Source organism: Bubalus bubalis, chromosome 5 (assembly GCF_019923935.1).
Source record: "Bubalus bubalis isolate 160015118507 breed Murrah chromosome 5, NDDB_SH_1, whole genome shotgun sequence".
In the NCBI taxonomy this organism is placed as follows: domain Eukaryota; kingdom Metazoa; phylum Chordata; class Mammalia; order Artiodactyla; family Bovidae; genus Bubalus; species Bubalus bubalis.
Window position 1 is genome coordinate 88215 of NC_059161.1, and position 22512 is coordinate 110726.

The 22512-nt window shown below is 61.6% G+C and overlaps 1 protein-coding gene and 1 long non-coding RNA gene across 4 annotated transcripts; both read right to left on the reverse strand.

The window, feature by feature from the left end:
- Positions 1–2671: 2671 nt before the first annotated feature.
- Positions 2672–15871, reverse strand: LAD1 (ladinin 1). 3 transcript variants are annotated; one of them, XM_025285233.3, is made up of 10 exons: positions 15383–15871; positions 7952–8086; positions 5975–6641; positions 5465–5575; positions 5130–5166; positions 4145–4224; positions 3923–4060; positions 3573–3659; positions 3260–3340; positions 2672–3085 (listed from the first exon to the last, which is right to left on the reverse strand). In XM_025285233.3, exons 1-10 carry the CDS (start codon positions 15418–15420, stop codon positions 3080–3082), a joined length of 1380 nt encoding a protein of 459 aa, XP_025141018.2. In that variant the 5' UTR covers positions 15421–15871; the 3' UTR covers positions 2672–3079. The 3 variants fall into 3 exon arrangements, with proteins under 3 accessions (XP_025141018.2, XP_025141017.2, XP_025141019.2); XM_025285232.3 differs by having other exon boundaries at positions 4145–4217; positions 5123–5166; positions 15383–15833; XM_025285234.3 differs by lacking the exons at positions 7952–8086; positions 15383–15871 and adding an exon at positions 6791–6905 and having other exon boundaries at positions 4145–4217; positions 5123–5166.
- Positions 8209–11442, reverse strand: LOC112585007. The gene is made up of 4 exons (XR_003109290.2): positions 10899–11442; positions 10100–10277; positions 9589–9632; positions 8209–9324 (listed from the first exon to the last, which is right to left on the reverse strand). It is a non-coding gene; the product is annotated as an uncharacterized LOC112585007 (long non-coding RNA).
- Positions 15872–22512: the final 6641 nt, after the last annotated feature.

Genomic DNA, 22512 nt, shown 5'->3' on the forward strand with positions numbered 1-22512 from the left:
GCAGGGGGAGAGGGGGTGTTGGCTGCTATTTTGGCAGGTGCCAGGGACAGGGCTAAGGGAACATGTACCCCAGGCCATATAAGCCCATGTGGTCATCCAGCCGCTCAGATAAGCTATTTAAAACCAGGACAGACAGGCAGGGGACAGGAGGGAGCAGGCACATAACACAAGCCAGCTGTCTGTCCTGAGAACCCCGATAAAGCGGATGCCAGCAGTCGGGAAGGCAGGCTGGGGGCAGGGTGGGGGCAGAAGCTCAGCTGTGGTGATGTGTGGACAAGGGTGCTTCCAGGCTACTGGCTCCTCGAGCGGGTGAACACCCTTGGGGGAGAGGCAGGCTCTGGCGGCCTCAGTGAGCACACCTACAGAGGGGTCTGCTTGCCCCCCAAGCCACGTGGCAAGCCCTCCCCACGGGGCAGGGAGTAGACCCACTGCAGGGGGTCAGATTCAAGGTCGAACTTCCAGCCAGGAGCAAGGGTTCTCTTCAAAGAGGCAGCTGGTTGAGTGAAGGGGCAGGGAAGATGGTTGAAGTTCACGCCACGATGGCTTTAAAATTACGATCTGCTAAGCCCACCAGATTACAATGTCCACGCGGCCAGCACCCAGGGGCCTCGCATTTGTTTGCATGCCTGTGCCTGCGGCCTCCAGCACAGCGCCTGGGTCATGGAAGGCTCGGGACACAACAAAGAGGAAGCAGACCTAGGGGAGGCCTGCTCTGAATTCTCAGGGCCCCCGTCCTGCCCGACTCCTGGGCCCTGAGCCTCAGCCCTGCCAAGGGCCGCCTGTGGGCGATGAACACTCCTCTCCGTGGGCAAGGACAGCCTCTCCCCACTTCCCCCCTCTCCTGACCCACATCCCACCCCCACCCCTCAACTTCGCTGCCTGGGGAGCCCCAGGCCCCGTCCGTCACGCGCTCCTCACCCGCTCTGCTATCAACCTGGCCCCGTCTCAGCTGAGGCTGTCCTTCCACGGTCCCTGGGGGCCTCTGAGCCCAGTGGCCTGAGTCGCCTCCTGTAGGCTCAGTGGCCCTTCCCGCACCAGTAGATCCGGGTCGGGACTGGCTGAAGCCAGGAGCCAGCAGCCGGCACCGGGGCACAGTGAGCAGCCAGGCTGCCACCCACTCTCCTGGTCTGGCCCCCAGGGGCCCAGCTGGGCTTTGTTTCCTGGCCCGAAATCTCCTGCAGTTTAGGAACCGCTTTTCCTACAGCTTCCCTTAACTCAAGCTACTGCAGTGGGTCCCTTGTAAGCTCAAAAGTCCTTCAAATGGGACAGAATTTGCTTGCGTGGATGCCTGGGAGAGGGCTCTGGCACCCGAGGCCCCACAGGAAAAGACTGGCAGGTTCCAGGCATCTGTGGCCTGACTGTGTGCGGCCTCCAGGGACCGTCCTAAGGCAGGATGGACTGACTCGGCGCGCAGGCGGCCATCACTGCAGCCGCCACAGCTGGCCTGCCCTGGACGCCCTGCCCTTGCACACGAGGTGAAGTCACCTCCCTGAGCTTACAGCAGAGGAGGGACAAGAACGCAGAGACGGTGCCCTCAGCCCTGAGGACCCGCAGGAGGCCCGGCACGGGAGGCGGGCGCGGTCAGGTGGATGCCCAGGCTGAGTGCTGTCCTCACGCGCCAACCTGAGGTCGCCCTGGGCGTGCATCCCCCCCAGAAGGATGAGTGCAGGGCCTTTGTGTATAGATGAATGAGTGCAAGGGGGTGGGCGGCATGGTGCTGCCCTCCACACCCTGCCCAGGCAGCCCTGATGGGCACCAAGGGCTCCCCCCAGGGACAGCAGTGCCGTATGCCCAGACACCAGGGCCAGGTGGGCCAAGACCCCTCGGGCCCCTCTCAGACCCCCATGCTGGAGGGAGGGTGCTGCTATGCTGGGCAAAGCCACCCGCCGGGACCTTCCCAAGTGTAGCACGCGAGCACTCAGCACCTCGTGGTCGCTTGCTGACCGAGTTCCTGGTGGGACAGCACAGAGCGGGGCCTGCCTCTCTGGAGGTGCCCAGCCCAGCCCTCCTGGCTCCATCCAGGAACTCTGGGGTTGCACGTGTGGCGGTGGGTGAGGGTGGCTGGCCAGGGCCTCCAGGTCCCACTGCCCCCAGCTCCAGGCGGGCACGGGGCCGGCCATGCAAGACCCCCTGCTGGAGGCAGGCCAGTCGGCTCACAGGCGGGGCCCCAAGGCCCTTCTGTCCCTGGCCCCAGGATGTGGGATGGGAGCCTCCCTCAGGACCATACGCACAGGGGGGCTGGGGCAAAGGGGGTGTGAGGTGTCACTGACTCCAGAGAAACCCAAGCAGGCACCTGAGAGCAGGGTTCTAACGTAGGTCTAGTGATGGGAAAACGTGTGGACCACACATAGACTTGTGCACAAACACACGTACGCCCCATACATACACACGCCCTCAGCCACACACAGCGCGCAGGGCTGACGGCACCAGGCTGGCTCTGGATGCTTGGTCTACAAACAGCTCAGCATCCACCCTGGCTCAGGAGGGCAGGGGAGTGGAGAACCGGGTTTGGGGGCAGGTGTGCTGGGCTGTGGCCACAGAGGCTGCTGGCAGATGACCGCCTGCCCCCCTCGGGCCCCCGCAGCCAAAACATCCTCCCCACGCAATTTAGTCTCCACTGAAAAGCAAAGCTTTTGGAAAGAATGATTTTTAAGGTATCATTGGTCACACCTGAGAGTGAATGAGTTTATCAGCTCTTTCCTGAGAGTGGGGAGGGGGCACAGGATGGCTTGGCCAGGGCAGCAGGTAGGGCGTGAAGGGGAGCAAGGCAGGGCCTGGGAGGGGTCAGCGCGGCTCCTCCAGCCTGGCAGGTGGCGCAGGGATGTTGGGGGCCAGCCTGGGAGAGGTGCAGAGAGGTGCACGGAGATGACAGCCCCAGAGGAGGAGGAAGAGCAGGAGTCGGTGTGGACAGAGTGGCGAGGCTGTGTGCAGACACGCAGTGCCCGCAGCCAGACAAGGCACAGGGCACGCCTGCCCCCACAGGGGTGTGGGGAAGATGCCGGCCAGCGTCCTCCCAGGTCCAAGGCGGAAAGCGGGCAGGAGAGGCAACTGGCACAGCTGCTGGCCTGAGACTGGCTCCTCACACCTGCAGTGGGACCGAGAGTGGTTAGGACAAGGGGTTCCTGGGGCGGGCCAGGGACGCTCCCTTTTCCCCAGGCCCCCCATGCTGGGCAGAGCCCAGGCCTGCAGTGGAGGAGTGGACGCCTACCGACCCGTGTTCTCCAGGGACAGCTGCCCCAGCCCCTGGGCCCCCACATACCTCGGCACCCAGTGGGGGCTCTGGCTTCTTCTTCCACTGGGGCCTCCTGCCAGCTGCTGACTCTCTCTGCGTCTCCTGGTTCTGGGCATCAGGACAGAAACCGGGCTCAGGCTGCCACAGAGCCCCCTGGCCCGCCCCTTCCCGGGGGAGGACCCCAGGCCCTCCTCCTTCCACCCTCTGACCCGCAGGCTTCCCCACAGCCGTCCCGCGTGCAAGGCATCTCCACTGCGCTCGGGGCTGTGCCTCCCCTGACGGGTCATCCCACTATGACAGGCCTGCAGGGAGACCGGGGGCAGAGGGGCACGCGCAGTACCTGCAGGCCCTGCTGTGCTGACTCCTGGGTCCTGCTGATCCATAGGTTGAGCCGCGACGTCACTACCCCTGAGAGCTGCAAGTTCTCCTGAGAAGAGAGCTCCCACCTTGGGACCGGGCTGCCATCTCCAGAGGGCCCCCCTCACCACATCCACACAGCCAGGCCACGGGACCCTCCCCTGAAGCTGTGTGCACAGCTGGGCTGGGGGCTCAGCAACAGGCATGGCCGGGCCCTTGAGTCCACCAGACAGATACAGGAAAGCATGGAGCTGTCCTACAGTCCCCAGGCTCCAGCTCTGCAGATCCCAGGCTCAGCGGCCTGCAGATGCCTGGCGGGCCAGAGCCACTCACCTTGCGGCTGGAAGCTGGGCCCTCTCGGCTCTGGCCCACCAGCTCTTTCTCGAAGAGGTGGCGCTTGCTGGCGACATCCACAGGAGCCACGAGGAACTCAGTGCGGGACGGGCTTGCACACTTGACAGACTCTGATCTCTGGGAGCAGAGAGCACAGGCCGCTGACCCTGGAGGGTCAGGGCCCTGGCACACCCGGCACATTCCAGGGACCGGCCCGCTCACCTGTATGGCTGAGTGGTATCGCTCCAGCTTCGGGCCTAATTTGACTGAGCTGGCCGGGAGCCTCACACTGGCACTGCGGGGCAGGAAGACAGGGCGACAAAGCAGGTGAGGCCTGCCTGCCCACAGGACACCGGGCCTGCCCCTGTGCCCCACCTCACTCTGGCAAAGAGAATGCAGCCTTTGTAAACAGACTGTGGGCGCTCCCTGTCCTCCTGAGACACGGTCCATTCAACAGGACACCCCAGGCCAGAAACAGCTGCTGTCCCTGCCCCGAGGAGTCAGTCCTGGCTCAGACGCTGCTCCCCTCTCTCCACCTTCCACCCCCCTGGCCCCCAGGCCCCCCATCCCAGATCAACCCCATCCTGCCCTCAGGCACAGGCAGCGTGAAAGGCTCATGACCTGGGTCTGATGCCCTCCTGACCCTGGCGCCCCCACCCTGCACCCCATGCTGCTGTGCCGGCCGGCTGACCTCCATGTGGACTCCGCTCCAAGCCCCTCCTTTCGCCAACCCTCCAACCAGAGCTGCCTGCAGAGCTCTCCCCACCTCATGCCCCCTGCCGCCCGCCACCCTGTGCCCTCGCCCTGCTCTCACAGGCTGAGCTCCCCTGACTGCAAGGGGCTCCAACCCTCGGTTCCCATCCTGAACCCTCGGAACCTCCATGCCCCGTGGTTCCTGCATGCCTCACTCTGATGTGAGGGCAGTGACCCCCTCATCTACTATGTTCCCCACGCCCACCGGCCTCGCCCAGGACCGCTGGCCTCAGTACAGTCTTGGGGCAGATGGTGCAGCCTGCATGCATGAATCCCCAATGCTTGACTCAAACGACCCTGGTGCACCCACCCCTCCCCCAACCCGGGCACCTAGTGGCTCAGGACGGCCCCTCCCTCCCGCCCCCTCCAGGCAGCCGGACCCTCCCCTTGCTGCACCTCGGGCCTCAGCCCCACGGCAGACGAGCCCCGGGGCCCCCAGGCCCTGACCTGCGGGTTAAGGCCACCTCTGAGCTGTCTCTCCGGGGGCTCATCTGGAAAGAGAAGGAAGGTGCCAGTGAGCGGGGTCCGTGGCAGCCATGGTCTCCATAAGGGAGGACTCAGCTCTCAGAACGCAGCCTGCCCTGGGGTCCCGCCCCCCACCCTCCTCTGCACAGACCCCAGCCACAACCCCATGAAAGGCCCGCCTCGGGCCTGGGGCACGGCCCCTCCCATCAAGCCAGGTCAAGAGACACCCCCCCTTGATGCCCCCAGATCTTCTCGGGGTGCCTCCTGCCTGCCTCCCCACTGCCCCGAGCCCTGCAGTGAGGGGCCCACAGCAGCCAGGCTCACCCTGAAGGAGATGGTGCGGGGGCTGGAGCGCTGCAGGGCGCTGCTGAAGGTGGGCGAAGCCCGTGTCGGCGAGGGGGCCTCGGCCTCAGCATCCGTGCTGGGGGTCCTCACCTGGACACAGCAGGGGGTGAGTCACGCGGGAGGACAGGCAGCCTGGAGCCCCCGCAGGCCGGCTCACCCCAGCAGCCGCGGTGGCAGCAGGCCAGCCCTCTGCTCCCACCCACTGCCTCGGCTGTGGGGGTGCAGCCACAGGCCCAGGGCCAGGCCAGCGGACAGGGCTTCCGGGGCGGGGGGCTTCTACAAGCATCTGAGGCTTCCCTGGAGTCTGGGTCTGGGATGAGGGTGTGGTGTGGGTGCCAGGTGAGACCGCAGCCCAGCCTCCTGTCCTGCGGGCAGCAGAGCAGGCAGGGAGAGGAGACACAGCTGGGGCTGGCCTGGAGGGAGGAGGACAGGAGACAGGGAGGCAGCCAGAGACACCAGGAGGACAGGGAGGCGGGGGGCACTGCGCACCTGCAGAGTGACGGGCGGGAGGCTGCCAGCCCGGGGCAGAGGCCCCGCCAAGGACTCAGGCTCCATCTCAGGCCCAGCACCCCCAGCACCCCGCTGCCCCCTGGGGCTGGACGGGCACTCCGCTGAGGCTGGGTGCTCCCGGGCCAGGGGACGCGCTGGGGCCATGGCCCTGCCTGGGGCCGGCTGTGTCTCGGGGCCCGGGGTCTTCTCGAAGACAGTGGCTTTCTCAGACACCAGTCTCTTCTCTGAGACGCTGGCTTTGTCTGGAACTGCCCTCTTTCCTGAGAGGGCTCTCTCCTCCAGCACAGTGATCTTCTGGGACACGGAGCATTTACTGGGACTGGGGGTCTCAGGGTCCAGGCTCGCTTCCAGCTCAAGTGTCTTCCCTGCAGCAGACGGCTTCTCGGAGCCCACAGGCGCCCCGCCCGCCAGGCCCCCCTCCTCTGCGAAGCCGCGCTGCGGGCTCAGTCTCCGACAGGACGTCGACTGCACCTGCTCCTCGGGCGCCAGGGGCAGCTGCCTGGCCTCAGTCAGCTCCGGGACGGGGGCCTCCCGGCGCCTCTGCCTCCGTTCCTGCCGCGTCCTCAGGACAGCCCGGACATCCTCCTCATCTCTGGGGTCTGGGGCCGGTGGCCGGGGTCCCTCTGCTTCCTCCACGCTCAGCAGTCTGAGTCGGAAGGGAGATGGCGGGAGACAGTCAGAAACGGGAGAGACCCCGGGAGCACCCGACCCAGGGGGACACCTCAGGGCGCCTCGTGCCCTCCCAACCCCTTGAACCGCTGTCCCTTAAATCAGGATCGCTTTCATCTGCTTTACCCATCAGGCTTCCAAGGTATCATCTGAACAAAGCACTGCTGCTTCTGCTAAGTCGCTTCAGTCGTGTCTGACTCTGTGCGACCCCATAGACGGCAGCCCACCAGGCTCCCCTGTCCCTGGGATTCTCCAGGCAGGAACACTGGAGTGGGTTGCCATTTCCTTCTCCAATGCATGAAAGTGAAAAGTGAAAGTGAAGTCGCTCAGTCGTGTCCGACTCTTAGCGACCCCATGGACTGCAGCCCACCAGGCTCCTCCGTCCATAGGATTTTCCAGGCAAGAGTACTGGAGTGGGGTGCCATTGCCTTCTCCGGAACAAAGCACAAGAGGCTTTAAAAAAAAAATTTATAAACGCCTGTAAGGTACAACCACTCCATGTTCAACAAACACCTCTCCTGGTCAGGCCCTGCCACTTACAGATGACAAGCAGAGACAGGCAGGGAGCTGGCCCAAGTCACACGGCTACGGGCAGGAAGCCAGGAGTGGTACCCAGGCCTCCGCGCCTCCGCAGCCACGTGGGTGCAGCGCCGGCCGCACGCCTCGCAGCCCCCTCTCCAGGAGCCGGGGAGCAGCACACAAAGCTGCCCCAAACCCGGCCTGCAGCAGAGGGGCCCCTCCTGCGCCTCCACCCACCCACCCGCAACTCGGGCGAGTTCACTCGCTGGCTGAGCCCACTGCCAGATCTGCAATCTGGGCTTGTTTGGAGACGAGAGGAGACGCAGCCCCCGAGTGCGGGCCCCACCCTGGTCAGGACAGCAGTCAGGCCCCATCCCTGTGGACAGGCGTGTCGCGGCGCTCAGCCTCGGGGCTGGTGGTCAGACCAGCGGCACCTCCTTCCCGTCAGAGACCACAGGGGTCCGCTAGCGGGAGGGGTCTGGGCTGAAGGGGCATGGTCGGCCCAGGGCCTGATGACCCCCAGGCTCTGCCCCCGGTGTTCGAGCCGTGCACTCTCTGACAGCTGCCTACCCGTGAGCCGGGTTAGCACCCTCTCAGGAGCGTGGAAGGATGAGCTATGCTTATAAAATGCCCAGCAAGAGCGGCCCAGCTCACCCACACTGGTCCTGACTGCTGTCCTGACCAGGGTGGGGCCCGCAGAAGGTCAGCCCACTCCCCAGGCAGGGGCCGCTGGTCCATCCTCACTGGGGTCCCGCCTCCCACCCGCACCTCTCGGGGGCCGGTGGGTCCTCGTCCCGGGCAGGCGGGTCCTCGTCGTCTGTGGCAAAGCTCAGGTTCCGGTGTCGCCGCCGGCGTTCTCGCTCCTGTTCCTCCTCGTCCTCCAGGGTCCACTGCCGGGTCAGGCTGGGGGGGACGGGGGGTCAGCGCAGCCTCAGGGTGATGCCCAGAGCGTCCCGGTGGCCGACACTGGGGGGAGGGGGGCGGCGGGCCGGACTTCACCCTGCACCCCCACTGGAACAGGGGGTCTACTCACCGGGGTGCCCCACATCCCCACTGCAATGGGGGTCCACCTGCCTGGGCACCCCAGCACCCCCACTGGAACGGGGGTCCACCAACCTGGGCGCCCCCACACCCGCACTGGAACGGGGGTCCACCCTGCCTGGGCGCCCAGAGACGTGGCAGGGTGGTCACTGCTCAGCCCGAAGGAGGCAGGTGAACCTGGCAGAGCCCGGCTTTGATCTGAGGCTCTTAGATGAACAGTTACTGAGAAACATCCCAGCTCCCCAGCTCCCCCAGGACGTCCCAGCCCCCAGACAGAGATCCCAGATGAACCAGCCATCCCCAAAGGGGAACCCAGCATCGCTTCCCTCACCACCTAGGCGCTCCGTCAGCTTCCTTCACCTCTGAAAACCAACTTTCCCGCGGGCAGGAGCGAGGGGCACAGCCTGCCTCTGGCCCCCGGTCACTCTCCCAGCCACAGTTACTCACAGTCACTCATAGTCACTCTCATACTGGGACTCCTCATAGCCACCCCCTGGACCCTGCCTTCCACCATCCCGCCTCCAGCCCCGTGTCCCTACAGCACCCTGCCCCAGCCTCCCACCAGTCATCCTCACCCACCTGCCCAGGCACCTACCTCCCCCCAGCGCCCCACCCCCATTCTAGCCAAAGAGCAAAGAATCTCTGAGGAACCAAGCTGGGCCAGCCTCCCACTGGGAACTGTGGGGTCACAGAAACCCACCCGCCAAATACCGAGACAGGGAAGTGAGCCCCGCTCTGCACCAGGAGGGAAAGGTCTGGACTTCAGAGGAGGGAGGCCGGGGCGGGGCCCGCAGGGAGGGAGGCCGGGGGCAGGGCCCGCGGGGGAGGGAGGCAGAGCTTCCCGAGGGGCCGCAGGAGAAGCTCCAGGCCCTGTGAGCCTGGGGTACCATCCAACACTGTCTGGGCCCCGATCAGAAGGGTCCGGGGAAGGCCGCCCTCTCGCCTCCCAGCATCACCACTGCAGGGTAGTAAGGCCCCCGCCTGGTCAGCGCCTGTTCCCCAGCCTCTCCGCTGCCCTGTTCCTACCGTGGCCTCGCCTGCCTCTACAGAGCCTCACATGCAACCACGGAAGAAGTATCATGGGAGGAGCAGGCACGTTTCTAGGGGGAAACCCACAAATTTTATCAACTGAATGACATAAAACCTATCTAAAAAGCTTCCTAAAGGAAAGAGCCCCCAGCCCCTGGGGAGACTTTTGCAGGGCCAGGTCAGACAGCCTGCTTGATCCCCCCACCTAAGCGGGGGTCACTTCCCTGCACCTCCCCAGTCCTCCTCCCTAAAAGGGGCAGGAGCCACACCACCACCCTGACCTCTTCGTTCAGGCCCAGCATCATGTTCGCTGACCTGGTGTTTAGTAAACTCACATTCTTTGAGCAGGATCTGCATACAAGCGGGCTCCAGGGCTCCCCTGCTCATGAACAAAAGAACAGGAGGGACCAAGGACAAGGGGTGGCAGTGCCAGAGGGGATGGAGCCCCGAGGAGCCGGGTGTGCTGGCAGAGCACGAGCCCAGGCCTGGCTGGGGTGTGCGGCAGTGGTGGGGGGACACTGGACTCAGCAGAAGGGGCGACAGGGCGGGTGCTTGGGGACCAAGGGAGACACGGGTTCACTCTGTGTGTGGGGAGCCACTAGGAGACTTAAGTGATGGATTCAGGACACAATTTGAAGGCAGAGTCCACTGGGTTTGCTGGGGGACTGGATGGGGATGGGGGGCCAGCAAGGAAACGAGAAAAATGAAGGAAAGCGGGCTTGAGCAGCTCCTGGTGGTGCTTTTAGAAGGCTGGGGGCCATCGGGGAGAGAGGGGTTCAATGAGCTGTCTGCAGCAGTGGTGGGGGAGGAGGGGCGGGAGGACGTGAAGGGTGAGGAGACACTCACTCGATGGAGGAGGGAGGAGCCAGTCTGGTGGACCGCAGGAAGGGGATGTGCTGGGACTGCAGGAAGGGGCCCACCAGGGCAGTGCTGGGCAAAGAGGCTCCAAGACCCTTAGAAAGAGCCCGACTGGACAAGAGACAACCAGGGGGCTCCAGAAGGAGGAGCTGGTGACGCCCAGCATCTGAGAAGGGTTAACAAAAAGCTGTGTCAGAGATTTGCAAACAAACTGTGGAGAGCTTGTCCCACGGGGAGAGAAAAGGCCATGGGACAGGATGCATCTACCACGGTGCCCAGAACATGCGGGCCACCAAATGTGGTACCAGGTACAGGGGGCAGGGCGCTCCTCCTCACGGGGTCACCAGATCTCTGCCTGACCCATGGCAGCACAAAGGGGCAGCAAACCCTAGGCCCCACACTGGCACCTGCCCACACCTGGCCGTCAGGCTCGCTGGCAGTGCAGACCTCAGCGACCCTGCCTGTCAGGGCTCAACTCCCCCTGAGTGGGTGGGAAGGGCTCCAGCCCAGGCCCCACAGCCTTGATCACGGGGTGGAAACCAGACCACCCCAGGCCTCTGCCATCACTCACTCCATGGGAACCCATGGCCCCTCCAACCAGGCCCCGATGCCCTCGTCCAGTTGAGAAAGGCCCCCTGCACGTGGCTTCCCCTGGGTCCACACATTCAGCCCTCCCCCTGCGGACCCTCCCTCGAGTCCACAGTTTGGGGTCAGCCATGCGCTGCAGAGATGAGAGACCACCCCCCACAGGGAGACTGGCCCACGGAGACAGGACTCCCCCACACACCTGTGGCCAGGTAGGGATGGAACGCACAGGATTCCTTGGGCCTGAGCAAGCCTGTTCCCACACAGGCGGCTCAGCCCTCAGGGGAGCTGCTGGTTTGTCAGTGGAACCTGGGTCAGACAGCGTGTGATCTGTTGGGGCCTAGTCTCGGGGAAGTGACTCACCCCAGGCAGCTCCTTGCCCTGAGCGTGTCAGCCCAGGAGTCCTAAAGTGACCCCCAGCTGTACATCAAGACCCCACTGCTCACCTCGGTGATGTGGCCACCCACCCCAACCACACCCCCCAGCCCAAGAGAAACATTATCTCCACCAAACAAAGAGCTACCCCTCTTAAGAGAAGGAGAGAGAAGGACAGGAGGGGTGGAGGTCAGGCTCCCAGAGGGGCGGGTAAAACGGTAAAACCCCAGGAATGAATATACGGTACCCAAAGGCCCAGGGCAGTGCCAAAGAATGTTCAAACTTCCAGACAATTGCATTCATTTCACATGCTGCTAAGGTTATGCTCAAAATCCTTCAAGTTAGGCTTCAACAGGACATGAACTGTGAACTTCCAGATTGCAAAACTAGGTTTAGAAAAGACAGAGGAACCAGAGATCAAATTACCAACATCCGCTGGATCATAAAGAAAGAAAGGGAATTTCAGAAAAACATCTACTTCTGCTTCATTGACTACGCTAAAGACTTTGACTGTGTGGATCAAAACAAACTGTGGAAAATTCTTTAAGAGATGGGAATACCAGACCACGTTACCTGCCTCCTGAGAAATCTGGATGCAGGTCAGGAAGCAACAGTTAGAACTGGACATGGAACAATGGACTGGTTCAAAATTGGGAAAGGAGTACAGCAAGGCTGTATATTATCACCCTTATAACTTATATGCAGACTATAATAACTTACATGTCTACAACTTATATGCAGACTACATCATGCAAAATGCAGCTAGATGAATCCCAAGCTGGAATCAAGATTGCAGGGAGAAATATCAACAACCTCAGATATGCAGATGACACCACCCTTATGGCAGAAAGTGAAGAGGAACTAAAAAGCCTCTTGATGAACGTGAAAGAGTGAAAAAAATGGCTTAAAACTCAACATTCAGAAAACTAAAATCACAGCATAAAGGGTGGAAGGAGCGACAGAATTTATTTTCTTGGGCTCCAAAATCACTGTGGACGGTGACTGCAGCCAATAAATTAAAAGATGCTTGCTCCTTAGAAGGAAAGCTGTAACAAACCTAGATAGTGCATTGAAAAACAAAGACATCACTTTGCCAACGAAGGTCCATATAGTCAAAGTTATGATTTTTCCAGTAGTCATGTATGGATGTGAGAGTTGGACCATAAAGAAGGCTGAGCACCAAAAAATTGATGCCTTTGAATTATGGTGCTGGAGAAGACTCTTGAGTGTCTCTTGGACAGCAAGGAAATCAAACCAGTCCGTCCTGAAGGGAATCAACCCTGAATATTCATTGGAAGGACCAATGTTGAAGCTGAAGCTCCAATACTTTGGCCACCTGATGGGAAGAGCCAACTTATTGAAAAATATCCTGATGCTGGGAAAGATTGAAGGCAGGAGGAGAAGGGAACGACAGAGGATGAGATGGTTGGATGGCATCACCGACTCAATGGACATGAGTTTGAGTAAGCTCCGGGAGTTGGTGATGGCCAGGGAAGCCTGGCCTGCTGCAGTCCATGGGGTCGCAAAGACATGACTGAGGGACTGAACAGCAAAGGCCCCAGAGCAGTGCTCAGCACTCAGAAGCACATGTGTTTGGTGAATACAGTGACCAGTAAACCAATAAAGGAAGCAGTGAGGGCACTGACATGTGCCTAGACAGCACCGGATGCTCACAAGTGCCACTGACAAGAGGCCCCACAACCTTGAGGAATGCAGGGGGCAGGGGGAGGTGGGGCACCTCCATTCTGCAGATGAGGCTTCCAAGACTCACAGGATCAACAAGGTACCCAAGGCAGCGTGGCCAGTAAAAGAAGGAGCCGAGGTTCCCAGCCAGGGCAGCGTGTTAACCACAAGGCCTAGTGCCAGGAAGGATGCCCAGGGAGGCTCCACCTTCTCAGGAGCCCAGGAGCTGAGCAGTCAGAGGGAGTGGGGTGCTTGGGAGGGGCCGGAATGTGTGGGACTCCCCAGCCCTGCTTGAGCTCCAGTGCAGCCTGGGGAAGCAGGTCTGGGGAGACCCAGCGGCCAACAGCTTGTCCTTTAGAGCGCCAGGGTCAGTGCACGCTGACACCCGGGGGGTCCCAGCCACAGCCACCAGCTGAAGCCCCAGCAGCTGCCCCTGCACCTCCCCCTCGCCAGGCCCGCCAGCCCCCACACTCCATCCTTAGAGGAAGGGATCTCCTGTTCCCTTCTGTGGTTCGGGAAACTCCCTGCCCACTGTGCAGGGGAGAGCCAGTTCGGCTCCCTGCCCCAGGCCCTTCTTCCTGAGTCTGCCCTGACCATGGTCAGCAGCTGAGGGCAGGGGTGTCCCTGCGGGCAGGTTGACCAGCAGAACCCTTCCTTCCTAAGGGAATCGCACACAGAAATCTGCTGTGTGAGAGGTCAGGGCTCAGCTGCCTGGGGAGGGTTAGCAGGGGAGGGCACAGGGCTGCCCCAGGGCATTCCGTGGAGGCCCAGGCTCAAAGGGCAGGATGTGCAGACCTTGGGAGGGGAAGAACGGGTGCAGGCCTGACACCAGGCCCTGTGACCCGGGGCCAGTGTGCTGCCCAAGGGGAGCCAGCCTCCCCAGGCGAGGGGCCACTGTGGGTGGTCAGTGAGGTCCCCTCCAGCCCTGACGGTCTAGGGAGAGGTGCCAGGGAGAACCAGGCAGCTTGGGAGGTGGCAGGGCTGTGGGAGGCCGGGCGGGGAAATGATTAACCCCCAGCCGCTCTGTCCTGGGCACTCGACCCACCCTCACCCCCCGCGGACAGGCCCGCCCCGCCTCACGGGGAGGAGAGGGCCGGGTGCCAGGTGCCCATCCAGGGCTGGGCGTCTGCATTTCGACCTGGCGCCAAGGATGGGGGGCCCGCTGGCCCTCCGCTGCCCACTTGGGCCCTGCCTGAGCCACCCTCCTCACCCCTTCTTCAGCACCCCCCACCCTTCCTTGGAAGCTCGGCTGACAGTGACTCACAGCCCTTCCCTCTGCCAGCTGGGGCTCGTTCCCGGGAGTGGGGCGGAGGGTCCCAGCTCCAGCTGCCTCCTGGGCAAGCTGTGGCTGCCCAGGGCACTGGGGAGGCAGGGCAGCTTCCCCAGGGCACTCGACCCCACCCCTGCAGCCACAGGAGCCTGGGGCCTCTGAGCAGAGAGCCAGAGAAGACCAGACCCTGCACCGTCATCCTCAATGGCCATCTGAGTGGACGCGAACGCCCAAATGGCAACGTCAGAACCTCCCACCTACCCAGACTTCTCCGCACTACACAAGGCCCACATGTGCATGTGCGCACACACACACACACACACACGAACACAGACAGGCCCCGCCTGGAAACACAGACACTCCCGCATCAGACCCACACGCAGAGTCCAAGACCTTGACTGCCAGCTCCACCCTCTGCACAGACCCTCCCTGGGTGTGACTGGCCTCTGAGACGCTGGGCCCCCATCCAGAGCACCGAGCGCCTCCTTTCTTGGGGCGTATCCTCCTCTCTCCAGACCCCACAGGCCTCTGCTGCAGAGCAGTGAGGACAGAGAGTCCAGGGGGACCCCAGCCCTGGGGAGGTGCTGCCATGGGGGGGTCCCTGGAGCTTGGGGCCCTTGGGGGGTGGGGGGAGGGGAGAGTCAAGGTCCTGATGGGAGGGGCTGCCCACACCTGCAGAGGCAGCCTGGCCTCACCACCCAAAAGCCCGCCTGGGGCCAATTTCTACCAGCGAGAGACTTTGGGTCAAGGAGTAGGGACTCAGCTCCTGCCCAACCACTACATGGGCCTCAGTCTTCTGGGGATGGCGTGGGGGGGTCAGGAGATGCTCTGGGGGGGACCCCAAGAGGAGTTCAGGGGTCACCAATCTCATGAGGGTGCTGCCTCCTGGACACCCACCCCCCAGGCTTCGCTGACCCTGTCCCCAGACCCTTTGAAGGCCCTGCTCATGAGTGAAGACTGAAGCGCAGAGAGGGAGAGCGCCAAGCGTGAGGTTTCCCAGCCCCAACAGCACCCCGAAACGCTGTGCCCAGAGCCTGAGCCTCATCCCTGGGAGGGCACCTGCCCGCTCGGCCTACTCACTGACCCTGTGAGGCAGTGCCGCGGCCTCCTCCCGGGAGGGGCCTCTCAGACTCTTCAGAGAAAGACAGGCAGTCAGGGGCGGCTCAGAAGCTGAGACTTGGCCGTTTACCTCCTGAACGCCTCCCCAGCCCTCAGAGCGGCCTCTCCGGGCCGGACAGCCCTCCGCAGGCAGCCTGCTCGGGCCTGCGTCCCCAAGGAGGAAGAGGGCCGGAACCCCGGGGGCTGCGCGGCATGGCCCCGACTCTGTGGCCCCCGGAGCAGTCAGGACCCCGACTCACCTGGACAGAGCCGCCCAGCTCTTCCTGCTGACCGACATGCCGCCAGACCGCCGAGCGTCCCGTCCGCTCCGCGCCGCCCCGCGCCCCGCCCGCGGCGCAGGTAGGCTCACCTGGCCTCTTATCCCGGGCCGCGCCCGCGCAGCCGCGCAGCCGCACCGCCTGCCGCCTCGGATTGGCCTGCGGGTGGGGACGTCGAGGACGGAGCCTCCCCGGTCCCCACCCCGGCCTCCCGGCCCAGCGCCCTAGACCGGTCGCCACACCGAGGGACAGACGGACGGATGGACGGGCGTACAGGCGCACAGGCCGCGCGGGGCGGGGCGGCCGCCCAGGGTGGGGACCGAGACTTCCTGCTCGGAACCTGTAGAACCAGCCCGCCGGGCCGCCCCCTCCCGCGGGTTCCCGACCGGGAGTGGGGTGCCCCGGGTCAAGCCCGCTCTCCGCCCGCCGACCGGCTCGACCACGCGAAACCCATCTGGGAAGCGGGCGGGCAGGCGCGCATCTTGGGTCCGGATCCAGAGCTCTCCCGAAGAGCGCGCGGGGCGCGGAAAACTGCGGGCAGGCCCCGTGCAAAGCCCGCCCCTCCAGAAAGAAGAGCCGGGATCCCTTCTGTACACACAGCGCTCAGGGCTCCGAAGAAGCCAAGGCTTCGGAGGCGCCCTCGGACTTTGGGCTGGCGGGGCAGGGGGTTGAACCCGGCCGGCTTCCCCCCGCCCCGGGGAACAGCGAACAGGGGAGTACCGCGGGAGGTCTGGAGCGAGTGAAGTACCACCTGGCTCCCTTTAGGTGCACGTCCCGCTGCGCGCGCCTCCCATCCAACAGGACCTCAGGGAACCAGGGAGGATCAGTCCTAGCAGGGGAATCTTGTCTTCCCTGAGTATCAGAACTGTTGCGGCTCCCAGAGGAAAGAGGTGCAACCCCCGACACCAGTAGAAGACGACGGGGCGGGGGAGGGGGGGAGTAGGAGGGCTGGAAATGACGTGGCCTGCTGGGTCTCGCTGGCCAGCCTGGTCCCCTTGGGGCGCTGATCCGGAGCTGGTGGTCTCTACAGTGCCTCCCAGCTCTGAGATCCCCAGTGAAGGGCAAGACTGCTGCTTGGGAGCAAAGAAGAGGGGGTGGCAACAACCTGGCCCCTGCATGCTGGGACTCGGGGCCACCTCTTCTGGGGCGCCTGCTGTCCCCAGGGACCCAGAAAATGTCCTTCCCTTGGTTTGTCAACTGAGAAAGAAAAGTAACCCTTGTCGTTGAAAGCCCAGCCCTTCCAGGGACACTCCATGAAGCCAGCAGTTAGGAGTGTCTCTAAAAGTTCAAACTCCAACACTGGCGCTATGGACACAAAACCAAAGACCGGGAAGGCTGGTGTGCAGACCCTCCAGAGGTGCAAGACAGCGAGCTTTGTGTGTGTTAGGGCCCTACAGTCCGCTGAGGGCAGACCCTCCTGCGTCCCGGGCACGTGCTGCGCAAGCACAGGGCCAGCGCTGCAGCAACACGCGTCACCGGCTTGGCGGCTGCAGAGCTCAGGTGTTGGTCTTCTCACAGTTCCGGGGGCTGGGGTCCCTCAGAGGACCACACTCCCCCAGAGACCCTGGGGCAGGATCCGTCCTGCATCCTCCTGCTGCCGCCCGTGGTTGCGGCAGCTCTGGGCCTGCGGCTGCGTGACTCCTCATCTGCCTCCGGAAGCCCGGGGAGCTGTGCTGGCCTCTCTACACCCACGTCCAAAGTCCCCCTTCTATCAGGACACCAGTCCCTGCCCAGGGCCCACCCTGATCATATCAGCAGAGGCTGGCACTCACAGCTGGCAGGGCTTAGGGGTTGCCCACATCTTTGTGGGAGAACACAGTTCCTGCTGCAGTCAGCAAACGGCATTGGCTTTCAGTGACTCAAAGATGCTGGGGACTTGGTTCTTAACTCCAAGACACTCCTACTCGGGCAGTGGAGAGGCACACATACGTGTGCTCCTAAACTTGCATTCACACAGACGTGCACAAGCGTACCTACTCACATGCACTCCTCCGTGGTGCATACTGCACGCTGCGTTCATGACAGGTTGAGACGGAGGGGACACGCGCATACCTATGGCTGATTCAAGTTGATGTATGGCAGAAACCAACGTGATATTGTAAAGCAATTATCCTCTAGTGGAAATAAATTTTTTTAAAAGACAGGCTGTGATGAAAATTAAAATTGTGTCATCAGGAGAGATTCATTCTAACGGAGGGACTGGGGCACCTTGAAGGGCAGGGACACCCGGCTTGGGCTTGAAGGCGAGTGAAACAAATTCACTCGTCAGAGAAGGTGGCAACAGACCAGCTACAAGACGGGGTGCAAGTGAAGACGCAGGGTGTGAGCAGGAGGCGGTAAGGCAAGGAGTGGTGCTCCCGTACCTGGAAGGGGGGCTTGGCTGTGACCCTGCAGAACAGGAAAGGCCTGAAATGAGGTGAACGGCATCTGAGCAGGAACACCCCTGAGACTTTGAGGGTCGAGAGGTCAGGCTGGAGAGGGGAGGCCACCTCGGAGGGGTTACTTTTAAGTCTATAAAAGAAAGAAAGGGCTTGAGCATGGGCAGCCCAGAGGAGGGGCAGCGGCGTCAGCGGAGCTCCAGAAGGCCGAGCGGTCACAGGGCTGGCAGTAGGTGGGGGGCAAGGCCAGGCACCCCCTCGCTGCAGGAGGGACAATGAGGGCAGGTGTCCCAGGGGCCTTAGGCTCGGCATCTTGAGACCCGGGGCCTGAGAGGGCGCAGCGTGGGGTCGTCCACAGCTCATGAGGTCAGCGGTGCCCCTGGCCAACCTGCTGGATGGGGAGGCCGTGAGACAGTGGGGAGCTGCCCGGCACGGGCTCAGCACACAGCCCCTGGGGCACGTGCAGGCAGGGGGAGAGGGGACACTCATGAAGCAGGGGCGGTGTTCCGCACATCCATGCTGTGCAGTGCCCTGACACCCGAGCGTCCTGAGGAGAGGGTGGGTGCCTCCTTCACCCGTGTCTAGGCTTGGAGAATGGCACTAACTTGCTTTGGGAAGGAGACCAGGAAACCCCAGAGGCCCAAGATAGCCTCAGTCAGCCGGGGGGCTGCGTCGGGTCTCTCAGCACCCAGGACCCATCTTCTCCAGGATTGGGGTCGCCCTGACGGTAAGTTGCTGCAAGACCATCCGTGGCACAACCCAGCGAGGGCTGCTGGCCCAGCACTGTGACCGCAGGGGCCAGCAGGACTCTCGGAGCAGCACTGGTTACAGTTGCAAGATTCTGGAGACCACCCAGAGGTCTGTTCACAGGAAAATGGGTGAGTAAATGTTGGTATTTTGTCATTTTCTTCTTTTACTACCATCTCCGCCTCTGCTGCTGCTGCTAAGTCGCTTCAGTCGTGTACAACTCTGTGTGACCCCATAGACGGCAGCCTACCAGGCTCCTCCGTCCCTGGGATTCTCCAGGCAAGAGTACTGGAGTGGGGTGCCATTGCCTTCTCCCTCTGGTGAACCTCAAAGCAGAAAGTACACGTTTATGTCAGACTGACAAACAAACACAATGCATTGTTTCAGGAACCAGAAACACAAAGTACCAGGGGAATGAAAACACAAACTGAGGACGTGTTGCCTGTGAGGCGAGAAACGGCTGGTTGGAAAGGGACACACAGGGGCTTCAGAAGCATTTGCCATCACCTAGTTTTTTTTAAATCGAAGTATAGTTGATTTGCAGTATCATGTTAGTTTCAGATATACAGCAAAATGATTCAGTTACACATATATACTTATAGAATTATTTATTTTCTTATTTTCAGATTATTTTCCACTATACATTATTACAAGATATTGAATTGCAATCCCCTGCTGCTGCTAAGTCACTTCAGTCGCGTCCGACTCTGTGTGACCCCATAGACAGAAGCCCACCAGGCTCCCCCGTCCCTGGGATTCTCCAGGCAAGAACACTGGAGTGGGTTGCCATTTCCTTCTCCAATGCATGAAAGTGAAAAGTGAAAGTGAAGTCGCTCAGTCGTGTCCTACCCTCAGCGACCCCATGGACTGCAGCCTTCCAGGCTCCTCCATCCATGGGATTTTCCAGGCAGGAGTACTGGAGTGGGGTGCCATTGCCTTCTCAATGCAATCCCCTAGTTCATAAAATTAGAGGTTGGTGCAGGGAACGTTACTGACTGTGAGCCTGCAGTGGCCACTTCCCCTGGGAGAATCCAAGAAGACAGGGTTTATCAGCCCAGGAACCCCTGCTCCAGGACAGGAGTTTTCAAGATTCCACAGCCAGTGGGAGGGAGATCCCCTTTCTCTTTCCCTTCCAAGGAAGATGTCAGGCTCTAGAATTCCTAGCCCCCAACTCCTGTCTACATAGGACATAAGGAAGCTTCTTTTCCCCCAGGAGCCACAGTGGAGACTGGTGGGCCCCAGGCCAGGAGGGTTGTGAGTCAGCCTGACGTGTCGGGTCCCACATGAGAGGTAAGACCCACACCCTAAAGAATCCAAGGCAGTGGTTCCCTGACTTTGGATTTTCCCAAACTAATACTGTTTAAAAATATGAATATACAAATGGTACCATATTGTTTTTTGAAGTAAGAAATTAAAAGACAATAATTACCACCTCCTGTACTCCCACCCCATAAGTACAACGTATTTGACACTAAAATAATAAAATTAAGACATGCATTACTTTCTCAACAAAGGTCCGTCTAGTCAAGGCTATGGTTTTTCCAGTAGTCATGTATGGATGTGAGAGTTGGCCTATAAAGAAAGCTGAGCACTGAAGAATTGATGCTTTTGAACTGTGGTGTTGGAGAAGACTCTTGAGAGTCTGTTGGACTCCAAGGAGATCCAACCAGTCCATCCTAAAGGAAATCAGTCCTGGGTGTTCATTGGAAGGACTAATGTTGAAGCTGAAACTCTAATACTTTGGCCACCTGATGCGAAGAGTTGACTCACTAGAAAAGACCCTGATGGGAAAGATGGAAGGCAGGAGGAGAAGGGGATGACAGAGGATAAGATGGTTGGATGGCAACACCGACTGGATGGACATGAGTTTGGGTAGACTCCTGGAGTTGGTGATGGACAGGGAGGCCTGGCGTACTGCAGTTCATGGGGTCGCAAAGAGTCGGACATGACTGAGCGACTGAACTGACTGACTGATGCATACTTGAACAGAGGAGAATCCTTTTCACTGAATACACTACCTTTACGGAAACTTCAAGGCCGGGTTTCCCAGCAAGCCGCAGAGCAGTAAGATTTGGGGCAGAAATCTGATCAGAATCGCCATCTGGGATAGCGATTGGAAGTTCTAACAGGAGGAACACATGCCATCCATCACACTCAGGCAGGCAAGCCACCGCCCTCACAGGCGTGTGCACAGAGGCACACACACCAGGCTCACCCCTTCCGATGGACACACACATGCACACACACGTGCTCACATGCACACACACACGCTCCTCCATGGGGCTCTGGCATGGGAATGCCTGTCCAGGCGCCCAGCTGAGACCAGACTTCTATGCTGAGCCCAGAGCCAAGGGTGGGCTCACCCCGCCTGTGTGACCGTGGAGCCCAGTGGTGCGGAGCTGGAGCCAGAGGGGCCGCCTGCCCAGGCCCCTGGGCCCTGCCCCTGCCGCCTGCAGTGAGTCCAGCCCCTGGGTCTCAGCCCCGTTAGGGCCGTGGCCTTCAAGGAGCCACTCTCTCTCTGTCTCCAGACACCGTGGGGCTCATGTTCCAGGACCCACAGATCCGCCAGGAAGTGTCCCGGGTGCAAGGTGGTGCCTCTCCTGTAACCACAGGCTGCTCTGGGGGTCAGGAAAGGAGGCTGCCCCCCACAGTCCCAGCGGCCTGTCCCTGGCTGGGACAGCAGCCTGGTCACCCACCTGGAACGATGCTGGCCAGCCCAGAGCCCTGCGGGAAGCCTGCCTCCCTTCGTGGGGGGCCACTGGGGCTAATGTTTAACGGGCTTCCTCCGTGGCGGGCCCTTCAGTCCCCGTGGCCCTGGGCCGGGGCCAGCCTGCTGTGAGGGGGGCTCTAGGAGGAGAGTGGGCTCGGCCTCCTGCCACGAGGAGACAGAGCTCGGGGTTGGCCGGAGCGCATGTGGGAGGCATTCCGCCTGGGGGTCCTCAGGAGGAGCAGATCCGCACCCCCCACACCCCACCCCGAGGCACCACTGCAGGTCCACGTCCCTGCTGGTGGGGGAAAACCCTTAGCCCATCGGGGGCATTTGTATCTCATTTGAATATTTTCCCCTCTGTGAGGACAGGCAAACTCCAAGGTGTGTGTGTATTGCCCTTGGTGCCCAGCCACGTCCCTTCTGGAAAGTTACAGGTTGGGCCCTATTGAGTCTGATCCCAGAAAAGGGTGACCCCCAGGTCCCTGTCCCCAGCCTGCGGCTGTCAAACCCCGAAACCTGTGGTGAATGACTTCAGCTCTCCAAACCTCTGTCTCCTCGTGTGTGAATGGATCTGAAGTAACAGGATCTGAGCCTTGGGTTTCTGTGAGAACGTAATGAGTGATTCTGACGAAGCGTGTTATTAGTCGTGACTAAGAGTCTGGGCCCTTACAGACTAGATGGTTCAGTCCTGGTCCCTCACTCAGGAGCCTGTGACTTCTCTGCCTCTGTGTTCCCCTCTGGAGAACAGGAGTGGTGGTGGTCCCTTTCTCAGGGGGTGTGAATGTCTGAGGAGTAATCAGGTGCGGAGAGAGGAGCCTGGCACAGAGTGAGTGCTGCGGCCGCTGGTCTGACCCCAGCTCTGCTCTGCCCGTGGCCAGCCCGGGTCCCTGAAAGGTGAGCGGGGACTGGGTGGGCGTCTCTCCAGAGACTGTGCCTCCTGCCCAGTCCCTGCTGTGGCCACAGCCCGGCCCGCCCCATCCAGCCCACCGGGGACGCAGCAGGTAGCAGAGGTCTGGCCCTGCTGTGAACCAGAGGTCTGGGCATCCCCCAGAGGCCCCTGAGCAGGCCTGGGGCCCACCCCGGGGCCCCGTCCCATGGGCTCTCTGCACTGGGTGTTTGCTCTGAGTCAGGCCTGGGTTTGTAGGGCAGGGTGGGGCCCAGTACCCAGGACCCAGCTCGACAGTCAGCCAGCAAACTGAGAGCTGCCTCTGCAACCCCGGGCCTCCAAGGGCAGAGGTGGGGGCCACGCCTTGGACCCAGGCCATCCGCAGGGGCCC

Coding starts and splice junctions, on each gene's coding strand:
- LAD1 (XM_025285233.3), bottom strand. CDS start 15,420: ATGTCGGTCAGCAGGAAGAGCTGGGCGGCTCTGTCCAG. Junction 5,167..5,464: donor CCCGCACCATCTCCTTCAGG/GTGAGCCTGGCT, acceptor TTCTCTTTCCAG/ATGAGCCCCCGGAGAGACAG. Junction 4,061..4,144: donor GATACCACTCAGCCATACAG/GTGAGCGGGCCG, acceptor CTCTGCTCCCAG/AGATCAGAGTCTGTCAAGTG.